At 31.1% G+C, this 21,242-nt stretch overlaps 1 protein-coding gene across 1 annotated transcript; it reads left to right on the top strand.

Moving 5' to 3' along the window:
* Positions 1-5,497: 5,497 nt before the first annotated feature.
* LOC115984411 (receptor-like protein 15) lies at positions 5,498-15,603 on the top strand. Its single transcript, XM_031107442.1, has 7 exons — positions 5,498-5,873; positions 6,067-6,222; positions 6,482-6,637; positions 9,820-9,975; positions 10,177-10,251; positions 10,343-10,489; positions 13,436-15,603. The coding sequence occupies exons 1-7, from the start codon at positions 5,498-5,500 to the stop codon at positions 15,601-15,603; spliced, it is 3,234 nt and encodes a 1,077-aa protein (XP_030963302.1).
* Positions 15,604-21,242: the final 5,639 nt, after the last annotated feature.

Here is a 21,242-nt window from a genome sequence, read left to right as displayed (position 1 = left end):
TATTATGAGATCAATCAAAAATGCGTTGAGTTTTATTTATTTATTTATTTTTATAAAAATTCAAATATCATTTAATATCATATTTATATTTTATATTGTAACTTTATTTTTTAATTTCAATTTTCTTGCTTTTTTATATACAAAATTACTAACTATGTTTCTAAGTTTAAGTTTTTCTAACATCTATTTTTCAAATTTGAGCCGATTTTGTAGTATCATGTGGAAGCATATCAATGTTTGATATATAAATCAATGTTAATTTCCCTCTAAAATGAGGTGAGTTTATTTCCTTCTCTTATGTAAAACAACATGCTTTTAATGTGGTATTATCTTTTTGCATATGCCTTTTAAGGGTGTTCTTTTAATGTGGTATTATCTTTTAAATCAGTGTTTCCTTTTTCTAAGTTTTTTTTTTTTTTTTTTTTTTTTTTAGGTATACAACTTCAAATTTCACTGCTCACTCTTTGATATACTAATCAAACTGTTCTCCCTTTTTGCAGTCATTCTCCAAAACAATCTTACTAGAAGCAGAACAAGTTAGAATTACTATCAAATCATCAATATTTGTACCAAAGGTTAATATATTCTTTGTTCCATCAAGAGAATACCTATATATGCATTGGTTTTTGGCTTAGGGTGCATGAATTCCTTACATGCTAAGATTGTATATGACAAAGCTCCAATAGATGATATAGTATTGATCTATGATGGAGTTTGTTTTGTGTTGCTGTTTTAGATGTGCATTATAGGATAATAACCAAGAAGGGTGAGGGTTTCGGTTAAACTCAAGAAATAACTTGCATCATGAAAATGGAAATTCTCACAACGTCCTTCACTCATCATTAGTGATAACTGCTAACTAGGCATTAAATCATTTAAATTGCTTCTTTAAGATTGTATTTTACTTGCTACCGTAACTTAAACATTTGATCTCATGAAGTTTACAAAAGGAAACCTATATGGATTAGTAAGCATGTGATGGAATTTGCTATGAGCATTGTGACATTTCACTATTTTGATACGAATGAACATATGAGAGTTACAAACTAAACTAAGAAAAAATTGTGTCATGGTGCGTTCCTCTGACAACTTGGGAGTCTTACAAGTGGGGGCTATCAAATATCAAAGGGAATATCATGGTGATTTCATAGTGGTGGGTAAAAAGATGTGGTTGACATGATCACATGAAGTCTTCAACTGTCATGGTCTAGGTTATCTCAAATAATACAAAGTTTATAATATTAGTGATATAGCTAGAATAGTATTTAGTATGGAATAGTTTCGAAAAAAAGCACAGGATAGGTCTTTGGCCTTTTTTTGAGTCTAGGCCTCCCCAAATAATACAAAAGAAACGATCATTAGTCATCACTACTAAACATTTTACCTGTACGTATTACATACGAAATAGGAAAACACCAATGCTATGGGTTAGTCATCATTATGAAACATTTTCTTTGAAAGCACTATTCATGAAACCCAAGTTTTCAACATCTTCTTGAGTGTGCGTCTTCTCAAATAATGCAAAACTCCAAACCATTGACATGAAAGTCTTTGGCACCTTCTTGAGTTTAGGTATTTTCAAATAATGCAAAGCTCATAACACCAATGCTATGACCTCTCTACTATGAAACATTTGCCATGAAAGCACAATTGAAATCAAAGTTTTTGGCCTCTTCTTGAGAGTGGATCTTCGCAAATAATGCAAAACTCATAATATCATGAACTAGTGTTCACCATGAAACCATTTCCAACAAGGCACTAAACTCTAAACACAAGTTGGGAAAGGACAGTTAATTCCAAGTCTTTGTTCTTTTGTTGTGTCCAGGTCTTCATAAATAATGTAAAACACATAATACAAATAGTATGACTTAAGTTCCAAGCTAACTCATTCCAAAATATGACTTAAGTTCAACATGCAAATTTTCATTCAAACCAACAGCAACAGTCACATTCGTGATACTAATTCAAACCATTAGCAAAAGTCACATTCACATTCATAGTAATAAATTTGGAATAATCCTGTTTAGAGATTCCTTGCAGGAAGAAACTAAAGCCACATTTGCTAGTAATTTTAAAAGCTGAAAATCTAGGGTTATTTTCCTTTTGAAATTGATGCACGATGTGTGACCTCTATTTATAGGAAAATTATCTTATGAGATTGTCTCGTGGTGGTTATTTTCTTTTTGAGAGAGATGCACAATGTAATGATCACTATCTATAGGAAAATTTTCTTATGAGATTATCTCACGGTGCATCCCTCTTATAGCATATGATTCTTCAAGTATGTGGGGACCATCAACCATGAGAGGAATGATCCATGAGAAAGTTTTATAAGGTAATTTTTTTCTTCATCGACAAGGAATTTTTTTCACCTTTCTATTTTATTTTGGTTGAAAAAGAGATAAAAAATAAAAACTCTCAAGGGGTGGGTGGAAAGATATGATTGGATGTGAAGTATTCAACTGTTGCATTCTAGGTTATCTCAAATAATGCAAAGTTCATAATACTTGTGATATAGACTAGTATTCACCATGAAACACTTTTCAAGAAATTTTGGATTTCAAATGATTTAGGTTTTTATTATTCCCATAATTTTAGAGGCCTTCTTGAAGTTAGGGAATTCAATTTTTTTTAATTATAAAAAATAATTATTAATTTAAAATTTTTGCCGTCCTAAGCAATGGCTTACCTTGCCCAAGGTCCAGAAGGACTCATTGTGCCAATATTTTTTATTTTTTCATGTTGGAGCTATATCCTTATGCCTTTTTATAATATTCATAGCATTTTCATCTCTTTGGTGAAAACACATATCCTTTGCCTTTTTTTTTTTCTTTTCTCAAAGAAAATGAATAATTTTTTCCCACCTTTTATTTTAGTCTGCGCTTGTTTCAGTGTAAAATATTTTTTGGGTGTAAACTATTTTCAGGTGAAAATATTTTCGGGAAAGGAAAATATTTTCTAGTGTTTGGTTACATTTTAAAAATTATATTAGAAAACAATTTTTAGTGTTTGGTAACATTCTAAAACTGCTATTTTCCTACAAATTTTTCACATTTTCTCAACCATTTTCTCAGCTTCCAAACAAATTTTATATCACAAAATCCATCACTACCCACACACCAGCACCCACAAAAAATCCACCACTATCCACACAAAACCCACCACCACACAACACAAAAACCACCAAAACGCCACCACCCACACCACCACAACAACAACAACAACAACAACAAAAATCAGAGATCAAAGAGAGAAAGCAGATCGGGGACGAGATCGACCTAGAGGAGGAGATAGATCGGCGAGTGGCAGATGACGAGATCGACCTAGAGGAGGAGATGATCTGACCTAGAGGAGGACGAGACCGGTCAAGCGGCGACAGGCTTCATGTGGCGCGATCTCGGTGGCGTGAAGTAGACGGCGCGTCTGGGGTTGGGGCGCGATCTCGCTGGTGTGTTTGGTTGCATGAAGTCAAAGGCTCTCTACTCTCTCTCTCTCTCTCTCTCTCTCTCTCTCTCTCTCTCTCTCTCTCTCTCTCTCTCTCTCTCTCTCTCTGCGCGTCTAAGTTCGGAAATGGTTTGAAGTGAAAATAGAAACGTAAAACAATTTCCGGGTCAAAGCCTTTATTTTACGGTCAAATGAAATGCTTTTCCGGAAAATTCTATTTTCCTTGCGCAACCAAACACAAGGTGAGGTGTAAAATGATTTCCTGAAATGGTTTGAAGCCAAAACAAATACACCCTTAGTTGAAAAACAATTTCTGTGGGGGTGGGTGTAAGGATAAAATGTACGTCAAAGTCTTCAACTCTAGTGGTCTAAGTGCAACGTTCATAATACTAGTGATATAGACTAGCATTTACAATGAAGCACTTTCCAAGAGCACTTGGATATGAATTCATAAAAGGTAGTTCATTTGATGAGGCCTAAGTTCTTGGCATTTCGTTGAGTCCAAGTCTTCAAAAAGAGGGAAAAGTCAAGGGATGGCCTAACAAGTAACAATTGCCCCAAAAGTCTTTGGCCTTAATTTTCTTGAGTTTAGGTATTCTCAATTAATGCAAAGCTGTTAGTATCAATAGACTAGTCATAATGAAACATTTTCCAAGATAGTACTAGATACGAAATTAGGATTAGCAACATTCAAACCAAAGACTTTGGCCTCTTCTTGAGTGTTGGTCTTCTTGAGTAGGACGAAAGAAAACAAATCACTGTATGTATGGAGAAATTCAGGAAAAGAAAAATTAGATTAGTTGGTACGTTTTTTTTTTTAGGTGGTGGGTGGTGTTAATTTTGTTCAATTAGATTTTAATGGGTGCTTTGGTTGCTGGGAGAAACATAGAATAGCTCTCTTACAACTCAAAGCTTCCATGATCAACTACTGATGAATATAATTTTACATCTTAGGACTCAAGCAAAAACATTATGAAATGATATTGAAATTAACCAAAAGTCAAATCTCTTTCATAAAAGTGTATTTGTAGGTCCATTGGTTCTTTTTTATTCCTTTAATGAAAGTGTTTATTGACTTTATTGGCAAAAATAACCAAATATCACTATTTTTTGAAATTATTATTATTTTATCATTGTTTGAAAAATATTTAGCAGTGTACCACTTTTTAAAACTCAAGTTTCACATGGAACTTGAGTTTACAAAAATCGAGTTTCTTAAAAGTTCACTTGGAAGTCGAGTTCCTTGTGATATAATAACTCTTTCGCGACCTTTTTCACATACAATTTTTTTAAAACCTCTTCTTTTTTTTTTTTTTTTTTGTTTTTTCCACTTTTTCAAAAAAAAAAAAAAAAAAAAAGGTACAAGTATATTTTAACACATTTTCAACCAAAAATTTTCAACAAAAAATTAGATAAGTTATTTCCAAATAGACACTTAGCCTTAATCATCTTGTTTCTCACATAAAAAAAAAGAAAAAAGAAAAAAAAAGTCTTGGTCATTTCAAATAATGGATGTAAATTTTTTGCTTTAAAAAAAAAGCACAAATATAACATGAGAAAGCTCCTTTGTATAGGGATGAAGTCAGATGGGACCCAAATATGACATGAGAAAGCTCCTTTGTGTCTCACTGATCTAGGATTTGTAAATTATCAAACAAAAGTTAAACTTCATTCCAGTGAAACTATACCAGTAAGGCCATTGGTTCTTTTTACTTCCCTCAATCAAAGTATTTATTCATTAAAAGAAAATAAATTATCTTCTTGCACTTTTTTTTATTTAGAAAGGATTGTCACAATAGTTGGGTGGAAAGACACCATGATGTGAACTACGAAGTCTTAGTCCAAGTCATCTCAAATAACTAATGTAACTTTTTGCTTTTGGTAAAAGCACAAAGATATGATTTGAGAAAGTGGTACGTGTAGTAGGTATATCTAGGATGGTGGTGGTATTGTTATTTCAACTCAAAATCTATTTTCCTTGGAAGTATAAATTAGAGTTAAGCAAAAACTTTGTCAGTCTTATTGTTATAGAAAATCAGAAAAAGAAAAAGTAATGGAGTTGCTGAGACCTTTTTGGTGGTGGCCAGTGGTGTTAGTTTTTATTCAATTAGATATGAATGGATGCTTTGGTTGTTGGGAGCAAGAGAGGATAGCTCTCTTGCAATACAAAGCTTCCACCGCCAGCTACACTGATAAATATCATTTTACATCTTGGGACTCCGATAACAAAGAGAGTGATTGTTGTGAATGGAAAGGAGTCAAGTGCAACCTCAAAACTGGACGTGTAATCCAACTTGCTCTTGATTATGCAATGTATGGGAGTGATTGCTGTGGTTGGTACTTTAACGCCTCTATGTTTCTTCCCTTTGAAGAGCTCCAAGACCTCAATTTGGGTTCTAATTCTATTTCTGGATGGGTCCCAAATGAAGGTACCAAGTTTATATCCTAAGAAAAGTAGGTAGTATTTGTGTTTTTTTGTTTTTGTTTTTTTTATTACCTTCTTTTAAAAAAAAAAAAATTTAAATTGACATGAAAAAATTATTTGTACGTTAGGAATCATTTTATACTGTTTTGTGAGAATATATAGTTGCGAACATGCAAACTAAAGCATCTAAATTACAGGTTTTGAAAGATTCTCTGCGTTGACCAAGCTGGAGGTGCTTCACTTGCAATGGAATTTATTCAATACCAGCATTCTTTCATCCTTGAGTGGAATTACTACCCTCAAGGAACTATATTTGGGGTTCAACAATTGGAATGGATCAATCCCCATCCAAGGTAATCCTTATTGGTAAAATTCTCATTAATTTGCAAAGGAAGAGTGCTTAATTCTTGAGTGTGTAAAGTTTTTGGTTTCCCTCCTCCAATTAATCCGCTTGACCAAAATAAATTGTTTGATTTTTTTTTTTTAATTACAATTTCTTTAAAAATAAATGTAGACCACAAATTAGTTGTACATTAAGATTCATTTTGTATTGCTTTGTGGGAATATATAGTTGCGGACATGCAAATTGAAGCATCTAAATCTAAATCACAGGTTTTGAAAGATTCTGTGCATTAAGCAAGCTGGAGGTGCTTTCCTTGGATGGTATTAAGTTCGATGACAGCATTCTGCAATGCTTGAGTGGAATTGCTTCCCTCAAGGAACTAGATTTGGGGTGCTACAATTGTAATAGTTCAATCCCCAACCAAGGTAAGCCTTTCTGGTAAAATTCATTAATTTGCAAAGGAAGAGTGCTAAATTCTTAAGTGTGTATAATTTTTGGTTTCCCTCCTATGGACAAAAGGGAGTATGTCTCGGCCTTTAGGGGTGGACTGTGGCGGATGGTGAAAAATGGATTCACCACCTAGATTAGGTTTAGGAACTATATTGGGTCTTTTGGGCCATTTACTTACATGCATAGGTCTGCATATTAGATTATGAGTCTTGAGTTTAGGTACAGCTTGGGAAGGTATAAGGCACCCAAGACCGCTTGGCTTGTGAGCTGGCCTAAATTATGTGTTACTAGGCCAAACTTAGATAAAGAAGTTATTAAAAGAGTCTTAATCCTTAACCTAAACATGCATCATGCACTTAAATAAAATAACACAAACAACATGTTTTAGACCACATCACAATATAAAAGTAAACAAATAAAACACAATCAAACAAATATATTAAACATGTAAAGATAACAATTAAATAAAACACACAATTAAAAAAAATTAAATAAACTTGGCAAAAAGACTCATACAAGCAAGGAAAATAATTAAACAAAATATATTAACATAAACAGAGTCAAATAGAATCAAATAATGTGTGAAAAATGATTAAAACAATAAAAACAAGATTTTTGTCAAATTTGAATTTGGGGTGTGTATGCATATTCAATTATGCACACCTGCATGGTTGAACTATGCTCACGCATACTCAATGATGCGTAAACATCCTTTAACATATATTAGAAAAATCAAATTTTTATTGATTTATCAAACAAAGATATAAACATAGAAATCAAACAAGCATGTTAAAAACCCTAAAAACTAAACTAACATAAGACAAATAACACAAAATATCAACATAAATAAATAACCACGAGCAAACCAAATAAATATTCTAAACACACATAAAATAAATAAACACATTAAACTTCACATAGAACTAAAATAACAAAACAAGAACAACCAAAACAGGCTATAAACAACTTAAAATCAGATTAACACATATTAAAAGAATTGTGAACATCAAATAAATTAAATAAAACAAATAGAGAAACTAAATAAAAAACGCATGTGGCTCCTATTAAACAAAGAAAGAATTCATGGGAAGAACACTCACCTTGCATAAGATTATAGTTTGATATTGTTTAACTGCGTGACCTCTCAGTGCTTACAACACAAAGATTAGATTGATAGAACAAAATAATTAAAGAAAACAATAGTTTTTAGGAATCACAACTCAAGAACAAAGTTTAATTGAAGAAGGTTTTAGAGAAATCAAATTAGAATATAAGTTTCTGCCTTAGAGTGCTGTGTATGAGTTTAAGAAAAGAGAACTAGGGTTTTAGATAAGGTGGAAGCCAAAAAATAACTCTCTCTAGCTATGGCTTTGATTGAAGACACAAGATGAGTATTTATTGGTTAAAATTAGGGTTTTCGGGGTTTTTCAATGATCTTTGGACGTTCCCGAGGGTTTAGGGGCCAGTCCACATCAAAGAATGATGTTTTGGGCCCTTAAAAATGAAGTTTTAAAAACCAGAAGATCAGCCTATGTGCGCATGCAGGATTCATCCGTACGTGTGCTCCTAAAAAAACCCTAACTTCTTCTACTCTGATGGCCCAACTTCAAATGGTCATAACTCACTAAATATTTATCCAAATTAGGCAAAATTTATGTTCATATTGAAGCACAGGATGTATACTTTCCAATGAAACAAAGATCACTCAAAAAGTCTTTGTGGATCAAAAGTTATGGTCAAAGCAGTGAGTAAAGGTCATTTTTCAGTATTAATTTCAAAGCGATTTGAGCACTTTTGAGTTGTAATTTCTTCAAAACTATTGTTTTCTTTAATTCTTTTATTCTATCAATCTAATCTTTGTGTTTTAGGTATTGAGAGGTCAATTAAACAATTTCAAATTCAAAATTTTAAGCAAGGTGAGTGTTCTTCCCATGAACTCTTTCTTTGTTTAATAGGATTCATATGAGCTCTTGATTTTGTTTCTCTATTTGTTTTATTTGAATTATTTGATGTTCATGATTCTTTTAATATTTGTTAATATGATTTTAAGTTGTTTATAATCCGTTTTGGTTGTTCTTGTTCTGTTATTTTAGTTCTATATGAAGTTTAACATGTTTATTTATTTTATGTATGTTTAGTATATTTAATTGGTTCGCTCGTGGTTATTTATTTAGCTTGATGTTTTGTGTTATTTGTTTTATGTTTGTTTAGTTTTTTATTTTTCTAATATGCTTGTTTGATTTCTATGTTTATATCTTGGTTTGATTAAATCAATAAAAATGTGATTTTTTTTATCTGTGTTAAAGGATGCGTACGCATCATTGAGTATGTGTGTGCACGGTTCAACCATGCATATGCATACTTAAGTATGCATACCCACCTAGAACTTAGATTTGACAAAAATCCTGTTTTTATTGTTTTAATCATTTTTCACATGTTATTTGATTCTGATTGACTCTATTTAGATTAATATTTTGTGTTTAATTATTTTCCATGTTTGTTTGAGTCTTTTTGCCATGTTTGGTTTATTTAATTTTTTTTCCTTGTGTGTTCTATTTAGTTGTTATATTTCCATGTTTAATATGTTTGTTTGATAGTGTTTTATTTGTTTCCTTTCATATTGTGATGTGATCTTTAACATGTGTGTGTTATTTTATTTAAATGCATGATATATGTTTAGGTTAAGAATTAGGGCTCTTTTAATAATTTCTTTATTTAAATATGGCCTAGCAACATATAATGGAAGCCAGCCCACAAGCTGGGCAGTCTTGGATGCCTAATACCTTTTTAAACTGTATCCAAATTTCAGACCCATAATTTGGTAAGCAGACCTATGTATGTAAGTGAGCGGTTTGAAAGGCTGATATGGTTCCTAGACCTAAACTAGGTGACGGCTCCCTTTTTCACTCTCCACCACGGTCCACCATAAAGGTCGAGGCGTACTCCCTTGCGCCCAAAGTGGATTTATTAACGGGTACAAAATGAGGTGTCTACACCTCCAATTAATCTGTTTGACAAAAATAAGTTTGAAAATTTTTTTAGCTTTTCTTTAAAAATAAATGTAGACCACAAATTAGTTGTATGTTAAGATTCATTTTGTACTGTTTTGTGGGAATATATACTTGCGGACATGCAAATTGAAGCGTCTAACTTGCAGGTTTTGAAAGCTTATCTTCGTTGAGCAAGTTGGAGGTGCTTCACTTGGATGATAATAATTTCAATAACAGTTTTCTGTCATCACTTAGTGGCATTACTTCACTCAAGGAACTAGATTTGAATAATAACAATTTGAGTGGATCAATCCACATCCAAGGTAAAATTATCATTAATTTGCAAATGAAGATTGAAGAGTAATATTATTAAGAACGTAATATTTTTTATATCCCTCATATCAATAGTTGAGATTTATGCAAATAAATTTTACCATGATTTTTAAATGAAAGTATTTATGCAACTGAAGTTCCTTTTTTCCACAATTTTTTTTTTTTATATGTAATTTGTTTTTTTAATACAGAATTTGAAGCATTTAGCAACTTGGAGAATCTTTACTTGAATGACAACGAGATCAATGACTTCGTGACAACAAAAGGTATGATAGGTTGTATATGGATTAAAATCAAATACTTCTTTTATATGGTACCAACATCAATATTTTTGACACGTTTTATTTTGCCGTATAGATTCAAACATCTTAAGTAAGCTGCAACTCCTAGACTTGAGTCGAACCAAAATCAGTGTACGAATTCTTGACTCAACGGCAGCCTTCCCATCCTTGAAGACATTATATCTCGGAAATAACAATTTGAAAGGATCGTTAACTACTAAAGGTCAGTTATGCCATTGACATCTTAAGTATTTAGCATTTTTCTTTTTGCCATAATCATTGAAAAGCATAAGCTGTAATGAACATGTTCTAAATATTGATAATCAAATTTCTTGAAATTCAATGAAACAAAACTTGTTGTCTTTAGTAAGTATCATGATTTATTTTCTTCTTATTAAAATGCCGTATTCAAAGTAAGAAAATTGACATCTTTTCTAAGTTAATCAATTTTTAGGACCAAATAAATTTTAAAAAATGAATGTCATGTTTGTTAACCACCCCCCCCCCCCTCTTTTTTTTTAAGAAAATAACAAAAGGAGAGAAGTTTCAGATAATTTTATTTAAAAAAAAAAAAAAAAAACAAAAGACAACTTTTTATACAATTAAATTTGCAGACATTCTTGATATAAAATTCCAGATATACAAAAAGAACTTAAAAAAAAAAAAATGTAAAAAAATAACTGTTGTGTGACAATGATGACGATGGGGAACTATGATGAGCTATTTTGACCCATTAGATTAATAAGGATTTGTTCCTTTTTGCCTAAATTTCTATTTGACCAAATTCAAACCTGAAGACCAAAATCATGTGAAGAGTAAGGTTTTTATTAACTTAAGGACAATGAAAAACGAATTGACTACTCCAAAAATCACACACTACACTACATTTAATTTTCTAAACAACTTATAAATTACAATCCAAATCCATCACATAACTACACAATCAAAAAATAAACTACAACATAAATTACCTTCCAAATTATTGCTTGAAATTTTCACAATTGTTAGAAGAGCTAAAATCCAAATAAATGAAATTTTCTTCATAAAGTATCCTCATGAAACATTAAAATGCATAAAAGGAAAATCAATAATTGTTAATTCATCTTAATCATATTTTTTTAATAGAATTTATTATTGAAAAATAATACAAATTTTCCTTAGGGATTCAAAAGGTAAGTTAGTGAAAATATACATTTTTTTTTTTTTTTTTATACAAGATAGAATTCTACTATAATTTAATCTAAGTGTAAATGTGTGTGAAGCTCCCTCATGGAGAATTGAACTCTGACCCTTGCCTCTCACACCACACAAGCATTTATACTTGTAAAGTGACCATCACACCAAGAGTATGCGGTGGTAAAATATACATTTTTTAATAAAAGTGATTTACAACATTTTTGTACCATTAAAAAGTATATAAAATGTGTAAATTATTCTTTTAGTTCTAAACAAACTTTCTCAAACCCAATTTTTTTTTTTTTTTTTTTTTTTAAATTTTTAACATACAATCCAAAAGTTGGCTAATTGTGATTGTAACTCTTTTTATTCTTTATACAAAAATTAAATTTTGAATGAATTGTATTCATCAGTACATATTGTTCCTATAATTATTTCAGACGTAAAATATTTTAAAATAAGAAGATTAAATGATGAATTGTTAATAAAAATTGTTAACCTTTGTTATCATTATTCACATAATATTTTAACTGTTAACATTATATGAATTTTTTATTTTCTATAATTTTTTATTACTTAATTTTAGCGTTTATTATTGCTATACTCTAATTTAGCCACATTGACGATTATGTCATTATCATTTTTCTTTCCATTTTTTCCTAAAATTTTTCTTAACATTTATCCATTTTAGGTGAATTAAAAACTCCATTATTTAACAATCAAAATATCATCTCTCTTATTTTTAACTCCTCTTATTATTAATTTCTCAAATTAATATTATACTTTCTTCAAAAATTTTCCCACTTTTTACCTTTTCATCTTCCAATAAACGGTATAATATATAATTTATTCTTTAAGATTTAGTGAAGATAATTTGTCCTCCTTAAAAATTGAACTATTTTGAAAAGTATTTTTTAACTCTTTATCTCTACAAATATATCATTCTATTATTTGGATTTTTTTTTTTCAGAAACTTGGGTGTTTGTGATTAATATTATTATTTTTTGAAGTGATTTATATTCTTCAAACTTTTGTTATAGTGTGTTATGTTTTTTATTTTTTGGTATAACTAAACTTTTTTAAGTTTCAAATTAATTATTCAAATTTCTCATTCACTTGAAGATATTATCATGATAATAAAATCTCATCACAAATTTACAATTTATATAACTCAAATAATTGTTAAATATAATCTATATAGATATTACTCAAATAATCGATAGACACATTCAAATACATAGCTATGTAGATATTTTAATATAGACTCAAATTCTCACTTCCAAAATATTTAAGAATTAACTTAAACCAAAACTATGAGAGAGAGGGAGGGAGAGAGAGTACTCACATTTTTGTGTGAGCAAAATATGAATTGAATGGAAGAGAGAATAACAAAATTTTATAGTAAATAAAATGGGAGAAGAAGAGTTAAAATAAAAGGAAGACAAATGAAAGGAGAAATTGTAACGTTAAGGAATAGAGTAGTGGGAAGATAAAAATGTAAAAGTGAGGGAGAAATTGTTGGAAGAAGTGTAATTATAACATGAGAAATTTAAAAGGAGAAAAATATTTTAAAATTAGAGAGAAAGTATTAGAAATAAGTGTATGACATGGCTCAACTAGAGCGTAATAATAATAAATACTTCGCTTTAACTTTTAGATATATATTGATATAGATTTCCATTTTATAACACTCACTTAAAAATGGTAAAATTTCCATTTTACCCTTCATTGACTTGAATATTTCTGTGTGCTATCTTTATATGTTTTGCAATTACTATTTCATGTTCTAACATGTCGGAATTAATTTACATACCTCAATTTTTTTTTCTTTTTTTCTTTTTGTTTTTGTTTTTGATCTAGGTAAACCAAACAACCACGAGCAGTTGTATTTTGGACCTAGGCTTTTTTTTTTTCACAATAATACTTAGAATAATTAGAATAGTCTCATTTTACAATACTATAGAACCTAATAACTAATTATCTCATTTTACAGGCTGGTGTGAACTTAAGAATCTCCGAGTGATAGACCTCAGCTATAATAATTTTGAAGGGATATTGCCTTCGTGTATGGCAAACTTGACATCACTTGAAATATTGGACCTCTCTTATAATCACTTGGATGGGAACATCCAATCCCCCCTATCCAGATTTTCATCACTTGAATACCTTTCTTTCTCAAATAACAACTTCTTCATCCCATCCACATTCTCCTTCCTTTTCAACCTCTCAAATCTTCAGATCCTATTAAGTGATAACAATATAATAGCTTTGGAAACTAACTCTCCTACTTCGATTCCAACCTTCCAGTTAAAGATTTTCAGTTTCTCTAATTGTTCATTTAACATTCGCAATAGCACAACTCCCAGATTTCTTCATTACCAATATGATTTGCGAATAATTAATCTCTCTCACAACAAGTTGGTTGGGCAGTTCCCTAATTGGTTGTTAGAGAACAACACAAAATTGGAGATGTTTATTCTAAACAATAACTCTTTCACGGGGCCTTTCATAGTGCCATATGATATTCGTCCCAACATTTCGAGAATAGATATTTCAAATAATTACTTGCAAGGTCCAATTCCCACAAACCTCGGTCTAATTTTTCCAAATTTAGAAATTTTAAACATGTCTAAAAATGAATTTCAAGGCAGTATTCCTTCTTCTTTTGGGAATTTGGTTTTCTTATGGTATCTAGACTTGTCTGGGAATAATTTCTCAGGAACCATACCAATGCATTTCATAATGGGTTGCTACAAGTTGGAATTTCTCATATTATCAAACAATAGCTTCAGTGGCCAAATATTTCCTACCAATTCTAATTTGACTAACCTACTTTCTTTACATTTGGACAACAATCACTTCTCAGGCATGCTTCCAACATGGATGGGGAACATGTCAACTTTAGAAGATATTGTTTTGGCCAAAAATCATCTTAAAGGTCCTATTCCAATTGATTTTTGCAAACTCGATTATCTTACACATCTTGACCTCTCTGACAATAATTTGGTTGGCTCTATTCCATCTTGCTTCAATTCCTCATGGATTCGTTTCTTTCAATTAAATAAAAATTGCTTGAGTGGTCCAATTCCAAGTGCTTACCAAAACAACTCCAATCTACTTGAACTAAATCTTCGAGATAACTATCTAACCGGCAACATTCCCAGTTGGATTGGTAGCCTCTCATCATTGAGAATTCTCCTATTGAAAGCGAATCATTTAGGAGGTCAGATTCCAATTCAATTATGCCATTTGCAGTACTTAAACATTTTAGATCTTTCCTACAATAAATTTTTGGGTCCAATTCCTCATTGCTTGGGTAACATTAGGAGAACAAATTTTTCTACTGCATCCGATTGGGAACATTCTTTAAGGTATTCTATATCAGCTGGAGGTCGATATTGGAGTGTGTCATCATATTTGAGCTCAAAGTCAAAAACTTTCAAAAATCCGACTGATGCTTATTTTTCATTTGACACATCTGAGGATGTTGGAGAAGAAGTAGAGTTTTCAACAAAAAGTAGAACTTACTCCTACAAGGGTGACATCCTTGAGTACATGTTTGGAATTGACCTGTCATGCAACAACCTAACAGGTAAAATCCCATTGGAACTCGGTAGGATAAGCAGCAACATTCGTGCATTGAACTTGTCACACAACAATCTATCTGGACCAATCCCAGTGACATTCTCAAATCTAAAGCAAATAGAAAGTTTGGATCTTTCCTACAACAATTTGAATGGCAGAATTCCACCTCAGTTGACAGAAATGACCTCTCTAGCGGTCTTTAGTGTGGCGCACAACAACTTATCTGGAGCAACACCGGATAGAAAAAATCAATTCATTACTTTTGAAGAAAGTAGTTATGAGGGGAACCCTCTCTTGTGTGGACCTCCATTACATAATGGTTGCGACAAAATGAGACCACCATCTACAATGTCAGTGGATAATGAGGGGGAAGGTGGTAGTTTCATGGACATGAGTGTCTTCTACATAAGCTTTGTGGTTGCTTACATAACAATCCTGTTGGGAATTGTTGCAGTTCTCTACATAAATCCATACTGGCGTAAGGCATGGTTTAACCTCATTGAAGTGTGTCTTGACACTTGCTACTGTTTTGTTGTGGTTCATTACCATAAGGTGTTTGATTTCGGGCTTGCATAGCCTTGCATTTTAATGATTACATGTATGTATGTCTCTTTTGGTTGGATTTTGGATCCGAAGATTGAATTTTAATATTATGTTGGGCTAAATTTGTATTTGTTGTGTAATTTGTTAACTCTCTTTTTACTTAACAAAGTCTGGCTACAACTCCACTCAATATCTTTTTATTAAATGTGAATTTTGAGTCTTTGACAAATCCCACATTAGATTACATTTTCTTCTCATATCCTTTATGCTTGCAAAATTTTCAAAAAATCAAAGATCAATAGTTATGTTATCAAAAAATGTTTATATTTCAAGTTTTTTGTAATATAAGATTACGTATAAAAAAAAAATAAGTTTATGCATCAAATAATAAATAACATTCGATTGACATAAAATTTAATTTAGTAGTGCTTTAAGAAAAGAGGAAAAAAAAGCAATCTAACACTTTTATTTTCAAGATATGTAACCGTGTTGATTTGTGTGTGTGTGTGTGTGTGTGTTGTAGAGATTGGCTCCAAACATGTTTAGAGTCAAGCCTTGTTGCTATGAACTCTGCCAAATTGTTCAAAACCAAAATAGGAGCATATCCAATCTTATCGCAGAAACAAGCACATGTCAGATCTAATAGCACCAGAAAAAACAATTTGAATAACATTTAACTTTCTAAAAGCTTCACTACATATTTAACCATCTATATAGTCAACTTTAAGATTTACTCCACGTGACATTAGTCATAAAATAATTCAAAACCGACAGATAAATTGACTTTATGGTCTTGACAATGGACAATATTAAAGAACAATAAATAATATGTATAAGAACAACTTCGATATTTTGGTTTCAAGTGATCAAATTTGGTCGCCACAAATAATAGACCTATCATTGTGATTTGTAACGAAAAAATTACATACCCTTAACACCACACCCAACTCCCCCCCCCCAACCCCAAAGGCAAAAAAAAAAAAAAAACTTGGATAAAAATGACCCAAAGTCACTCCTACAAAACTTATAGAAACCAAATCACAATATAAAAGGAAACAAATAAAACACAATCAAACAAATATATTAAACATGTAAAGATAACAATTAAAGAAAACACACAATGAAAAAAAAAAAAATTAAATAAACCAAACATGGCAAAAAGACTCAAACAAGCATGGAAAATAATTAAACACAATATATTAACATAAACAAAGTCAAACAGAATCAAATAATGTGTGAAAAATTATTAAAACAATAAAAACAAGTTTTTTTTGTCAAATATGAATTTGGGGTGTGTACACATATTCAATTATGCATGCCTGTATGGTTGAACTATGTGCACACATACTCAATGATGCATAAGCACCCATTAAAATATATTAGAAAAATCAAATTTTTATTGATCTAATCAAACAAAGATATAAACATAGAAATCAAACAAGCATGTTAAAAACCCTAAAAACTAAACTAATATAAGACAAATAGCACAAAATATCAACATAAATAAATAACCATGAGCAAACCAAATAAATATTCTAAACGCACATAAAATAAATAAACATGTTCAACTTCACATAGAACTAAAATAACAAAACAAGAACAACCAAAACAAGTTATAAACAACCTAAAATCAGATTAACACATATTAAAAGAATCGTGAATATCAAATAAAATAAATAAAACAAAGAACTGTGAACATCAAATAAAATAAATAAAACAAATAGAGAAATTAAATCAAAAACTCATGTGGCTCCTATTAAACAAAGAAATAATTCATGGGAAGAACACTCACCTTGCATAAGATTATGAGTTTGATATTGTTTAATCGACCTTTTAGTGCCTACAACACAAAGATTAGGTTAATAGAACAAAATAATTAAAGAAAACAATAGTTTTTAGGAATCGCAACTCAAGAACAAAGTTTAATTGAAGAAGGTTCTAGAGAAATCAAATTAGAACATTAGTTTCTACCTTAAAACTAACTAAAGAGAGGTTTTAATCTTTAAAAAACGTGCTAAGGTGCTGCGTATGAGTTTAAGAAAAGAGAACCAGGATTTTAGAGAAGGTGGAAGCAAAAAAATAACTCTCTCTAGCTATAGTTTTGATTAAAGACATAAGATAAGTATTTATCAGTTACAATTAGGGTTTTTGGGATTTTTCAATGATCTTTGGATGTTCCCGAGGGTTTAAGGGCTAGCTTGCATCAAAGAATGATGTTTTGGGCCCTTAAAAATGAAGTTTTAAAAACAAGAAGATTAGCCTATGTATGCATGCATGATTCATCCATACGCATGCTCCTAAAAAAACCCTAATTTTGACTACTCTAATGGCCCAAATTCAAATGGTCATAACTCACTAAATATAAATCCAAATTAGGAAAAAATTTTGTTCATATTAAAGCACATGATGTATACTTTCCAATGAAACAAAGATCACTCAAAAAGTCTTTGTGGATCAAAAGTTATGGTTAAAGCAATGAGTAATGGTCATTTTTTAGTATTAATTTCAAAGCGATTTGAGCACTTTTGAGTTGTAATTACTTCTAAACTATTGTTTTCTTTAATTCTTTTATTCTATCAATCTAATCTTTTTGTTTTAGGTATTGAGAGGTCAATTAAACAATCTCAAACTCATAATTTTAAGCAAGGTGAGTGTTCTTCCCATGAATTCTTTCTTTGTTTAATAGGATTCATATGAGTTCTTGATTTAGTTTCTCTATTTGTTTTATTTGAATTATTTGATGTTTATGATTCTTTTAATATTTGTTAATATGATTTTAAGTTGTTTATAATTTGTTTTGGTTGTTCTTGTTTTGTTATTTTAGTTCTATGTGAAGTTTAACATGTTTATTTATTTTATGTATGTTTAGTATATTTAATTGGTTTTCTCGTGGTTTTTTATTTATGTTAATGTTTTGTGTTATATGTTTTATGTTCGTTTAGTTTTTAAGGTTTCCAATATGCTTGTGTGATTTCTATGTTTATATCTTCGTTTGATTAAATCAATAAAAATGTGATTTTTTTAATCTATGTTAAAGGATGCATACGCATCATTGAGTATGTGTGTACACCGTTCAACCATGCGTATGCATAGTTGAGTATGCTTACACACCCAGAACTCAGATTTGACAAAAATCTCGCTTTTATTGTTTTATGGTACATTTGGTGCACTGTAATAATTATTACATGGGAATAGGAATAAGTATTACAAGAAATACATTAAATTGGAATGTAATAAGTATTACTATTTACTAGTTTGGTGATCATTTAGGAATAGAATCCTAAATATGTATCCACAATTTAGTAGAGTATAAAAAGAATGTGTAATTAAATCATTTTTAAGTCAAATTTCCTAAAATACACTTATTTTAGGGTGTTCAAAATAGAGCTAATAATGAACAAGAAGGAAAATTTATAATCTTTCCTTTTGAAGATGTGGCAACTAATGGTTTTTTAGGAAATTGTCTTAAAAAGTTATTACATAAGATGAAGGAATAAATATTCAGTACTTTTAAGGAATAGTTATTCCTCATTTTGAAGAATAACTATTCGTAAGGAATAACTATTCATTGTAATAAAAACATAACTAAACAACCGAATAGTTATGTCATTAGAATATCTATTACATTACAGTATCTATTACAGTCTACCAAACGTGCACTTAATCATTTTTCTCATGTTATTTGATTATGATTGACTCTATTTAGGTTAACATTTTGTGTTTAATTATTTTCCATGTTTGTTTGAGTCTTTTTGCCATGTTTGGTTTATTTAATTTTTTTTCCTTGTGTGTTCTATTTAGTTGTTATATTTCCATTTTTAATATTTTTTTTGATAGTGTTTTATTTGTTTCCTTTCATATTGTGATGTGATCTTTAACATGTGTGTGTTATTTATGAATGTTTAATTAGTGTATAAAACACCTTGAGTGTTTAGACCCTCAATTTACAAATTATCAATTCAAGCTTATTATTAAACAATATATGTACAGAACATGAACATAAGCTAAAACAGAATTAATAAAACAATCTAAACCAAATAAAATCACAACCACAGCAAAAATTAAATGGCAACGATTAAGGGAAGAGAGATGCAAACACAAAAACGACACAACGATGTGTTATTGAAGAAGAAACTGAAGTTCTCAACGTAAAACCTTTCCGCCACCCTCCAAGCGGTCAATAATCTACTAAATAATGAAGTTGGGATACATAAATAGTAGAAGACCCTCCAAGCCTAATCTATCTAGTGTACCTAAGCCCTCCAAGCTTCTTGCTCCAATGAGGTTATGCCGAACCTTTGTCTTCTTTAGCTTATCGGATTCCGCTATAACCCATAGCATCAACCAATATCAATTGGTCCCTTCCTAACTGCTTTCCAAGTACCAAATAGCCTTCTCACAGATATGGGTATGGCAAGAAAAGGATTTGGCTAATGTACCTCTCAAGGATATATCAATGGAGAGGGTGAGAGTTGAGGAATTTGAAAAGTCACTATGTAAAGATTGTGGATGAGTCAATCTTGTTTTTCTCTAGGGTTTCTCTCTCAAAATTCTTTCTAAAAACTCTTTACGTTTCGTAGGTATAAGAGGTATTTATACTTGTGTGAGAATGGAATGCAAAGAGTCATTTTTCAAAATAGAGCTGGCTGGTGACTTTGCCTCACGACTTGATTGAATCGCAAGTTCAAGCCGCGAGCTAACTGAATGGTCAGTCTGGACTTTTTGTCCTGTAATGCTATAGCTAGTATGATGATTCAACTTCTCTACATACTTCGCTTGTGTGCATCATCTGGTGGCTTGCCAGTCGTGAGCCACCCACAAGATCTAGTCGTGAGTTTCTGCTTCAGTGCACAATCTTGAGCTTTTCTTCACACTCTCTCACACACTACCCTTACATGATTCCCACCTAAATACAGGGTTTTTAAATGCTGAATTACAAACAAATTTGGTACAGAAGAAAGCCAACAAGATGGTTGATTAAATTCAACCTTAGAATTTCATTTAAATGCATGATATATGTTTAGGTAAAGGATTAGGGCTCTTTTAATAATTTCTTCATTTAAATATGGCCTAGTAGCACATAATGAAAGCCGGCCCATAAGCCGGACAATCTTGGATGTCTAATACTGAAAGTTCAAATAGTGTGTAAAACATCCTTGAACGTTTAAACCCCCAATTACAAAATAACCAATTCAAGCTTTATGTCAAACAACTAGTGTGCAGAAAATGAACAAAAGCTATAAAACAGAATTGCTAAACAATATAAGCCAATTAAAATCACAACCCACAACAGATAATAAAAGACAAAAATAAAAGGGAAGGAATATGCAAACACAAGGATAACACACGATGTGTTATCGAAGAGGAAACTAAAGCCCTCAACGTAAAATCTCTCCGCCGCCCTCCAAGCGGTATGTAATCCACTAAAAAATGTAATTGGGATACATGGACAGCAATAGACCCTCCAAGCCTAATCTACCCAGTGCACCTAAGCCCTCCAAACTTCTTGCTCCAACGAGATTGTGTCGAACCTATTTCTTTTCTAGTTTCCCGGATTCCGCTACTTGATCATAACATCAACCAATATAGATTGGTTCCTTCCTAATTGCTTCCCAGAACACCAAATAGCCCTCTCACAGTAATGGATATGGTGAGAAAAGGTTTTGGTAAAA

This window comes from Quercus lobata, chromosome 4, assembly GCF_001633185.2.
Source record: "Quercus lobata isolate SW786 chromosome 4, ValleyOak3.0 Primary Assembly, whole genome shotgun sequence".
NCBI classification, from domain to species: Eukaryota; Viridiplantae; Streptophyta; class Magnoliopsida; order Fagales; family Fagaceae; genus Quercus; species Quercus lobata.
Note: the sequence above shows the minus strand (reverse complement) of the source record. Positions and strands in the feature narration are given on the sequence as shown.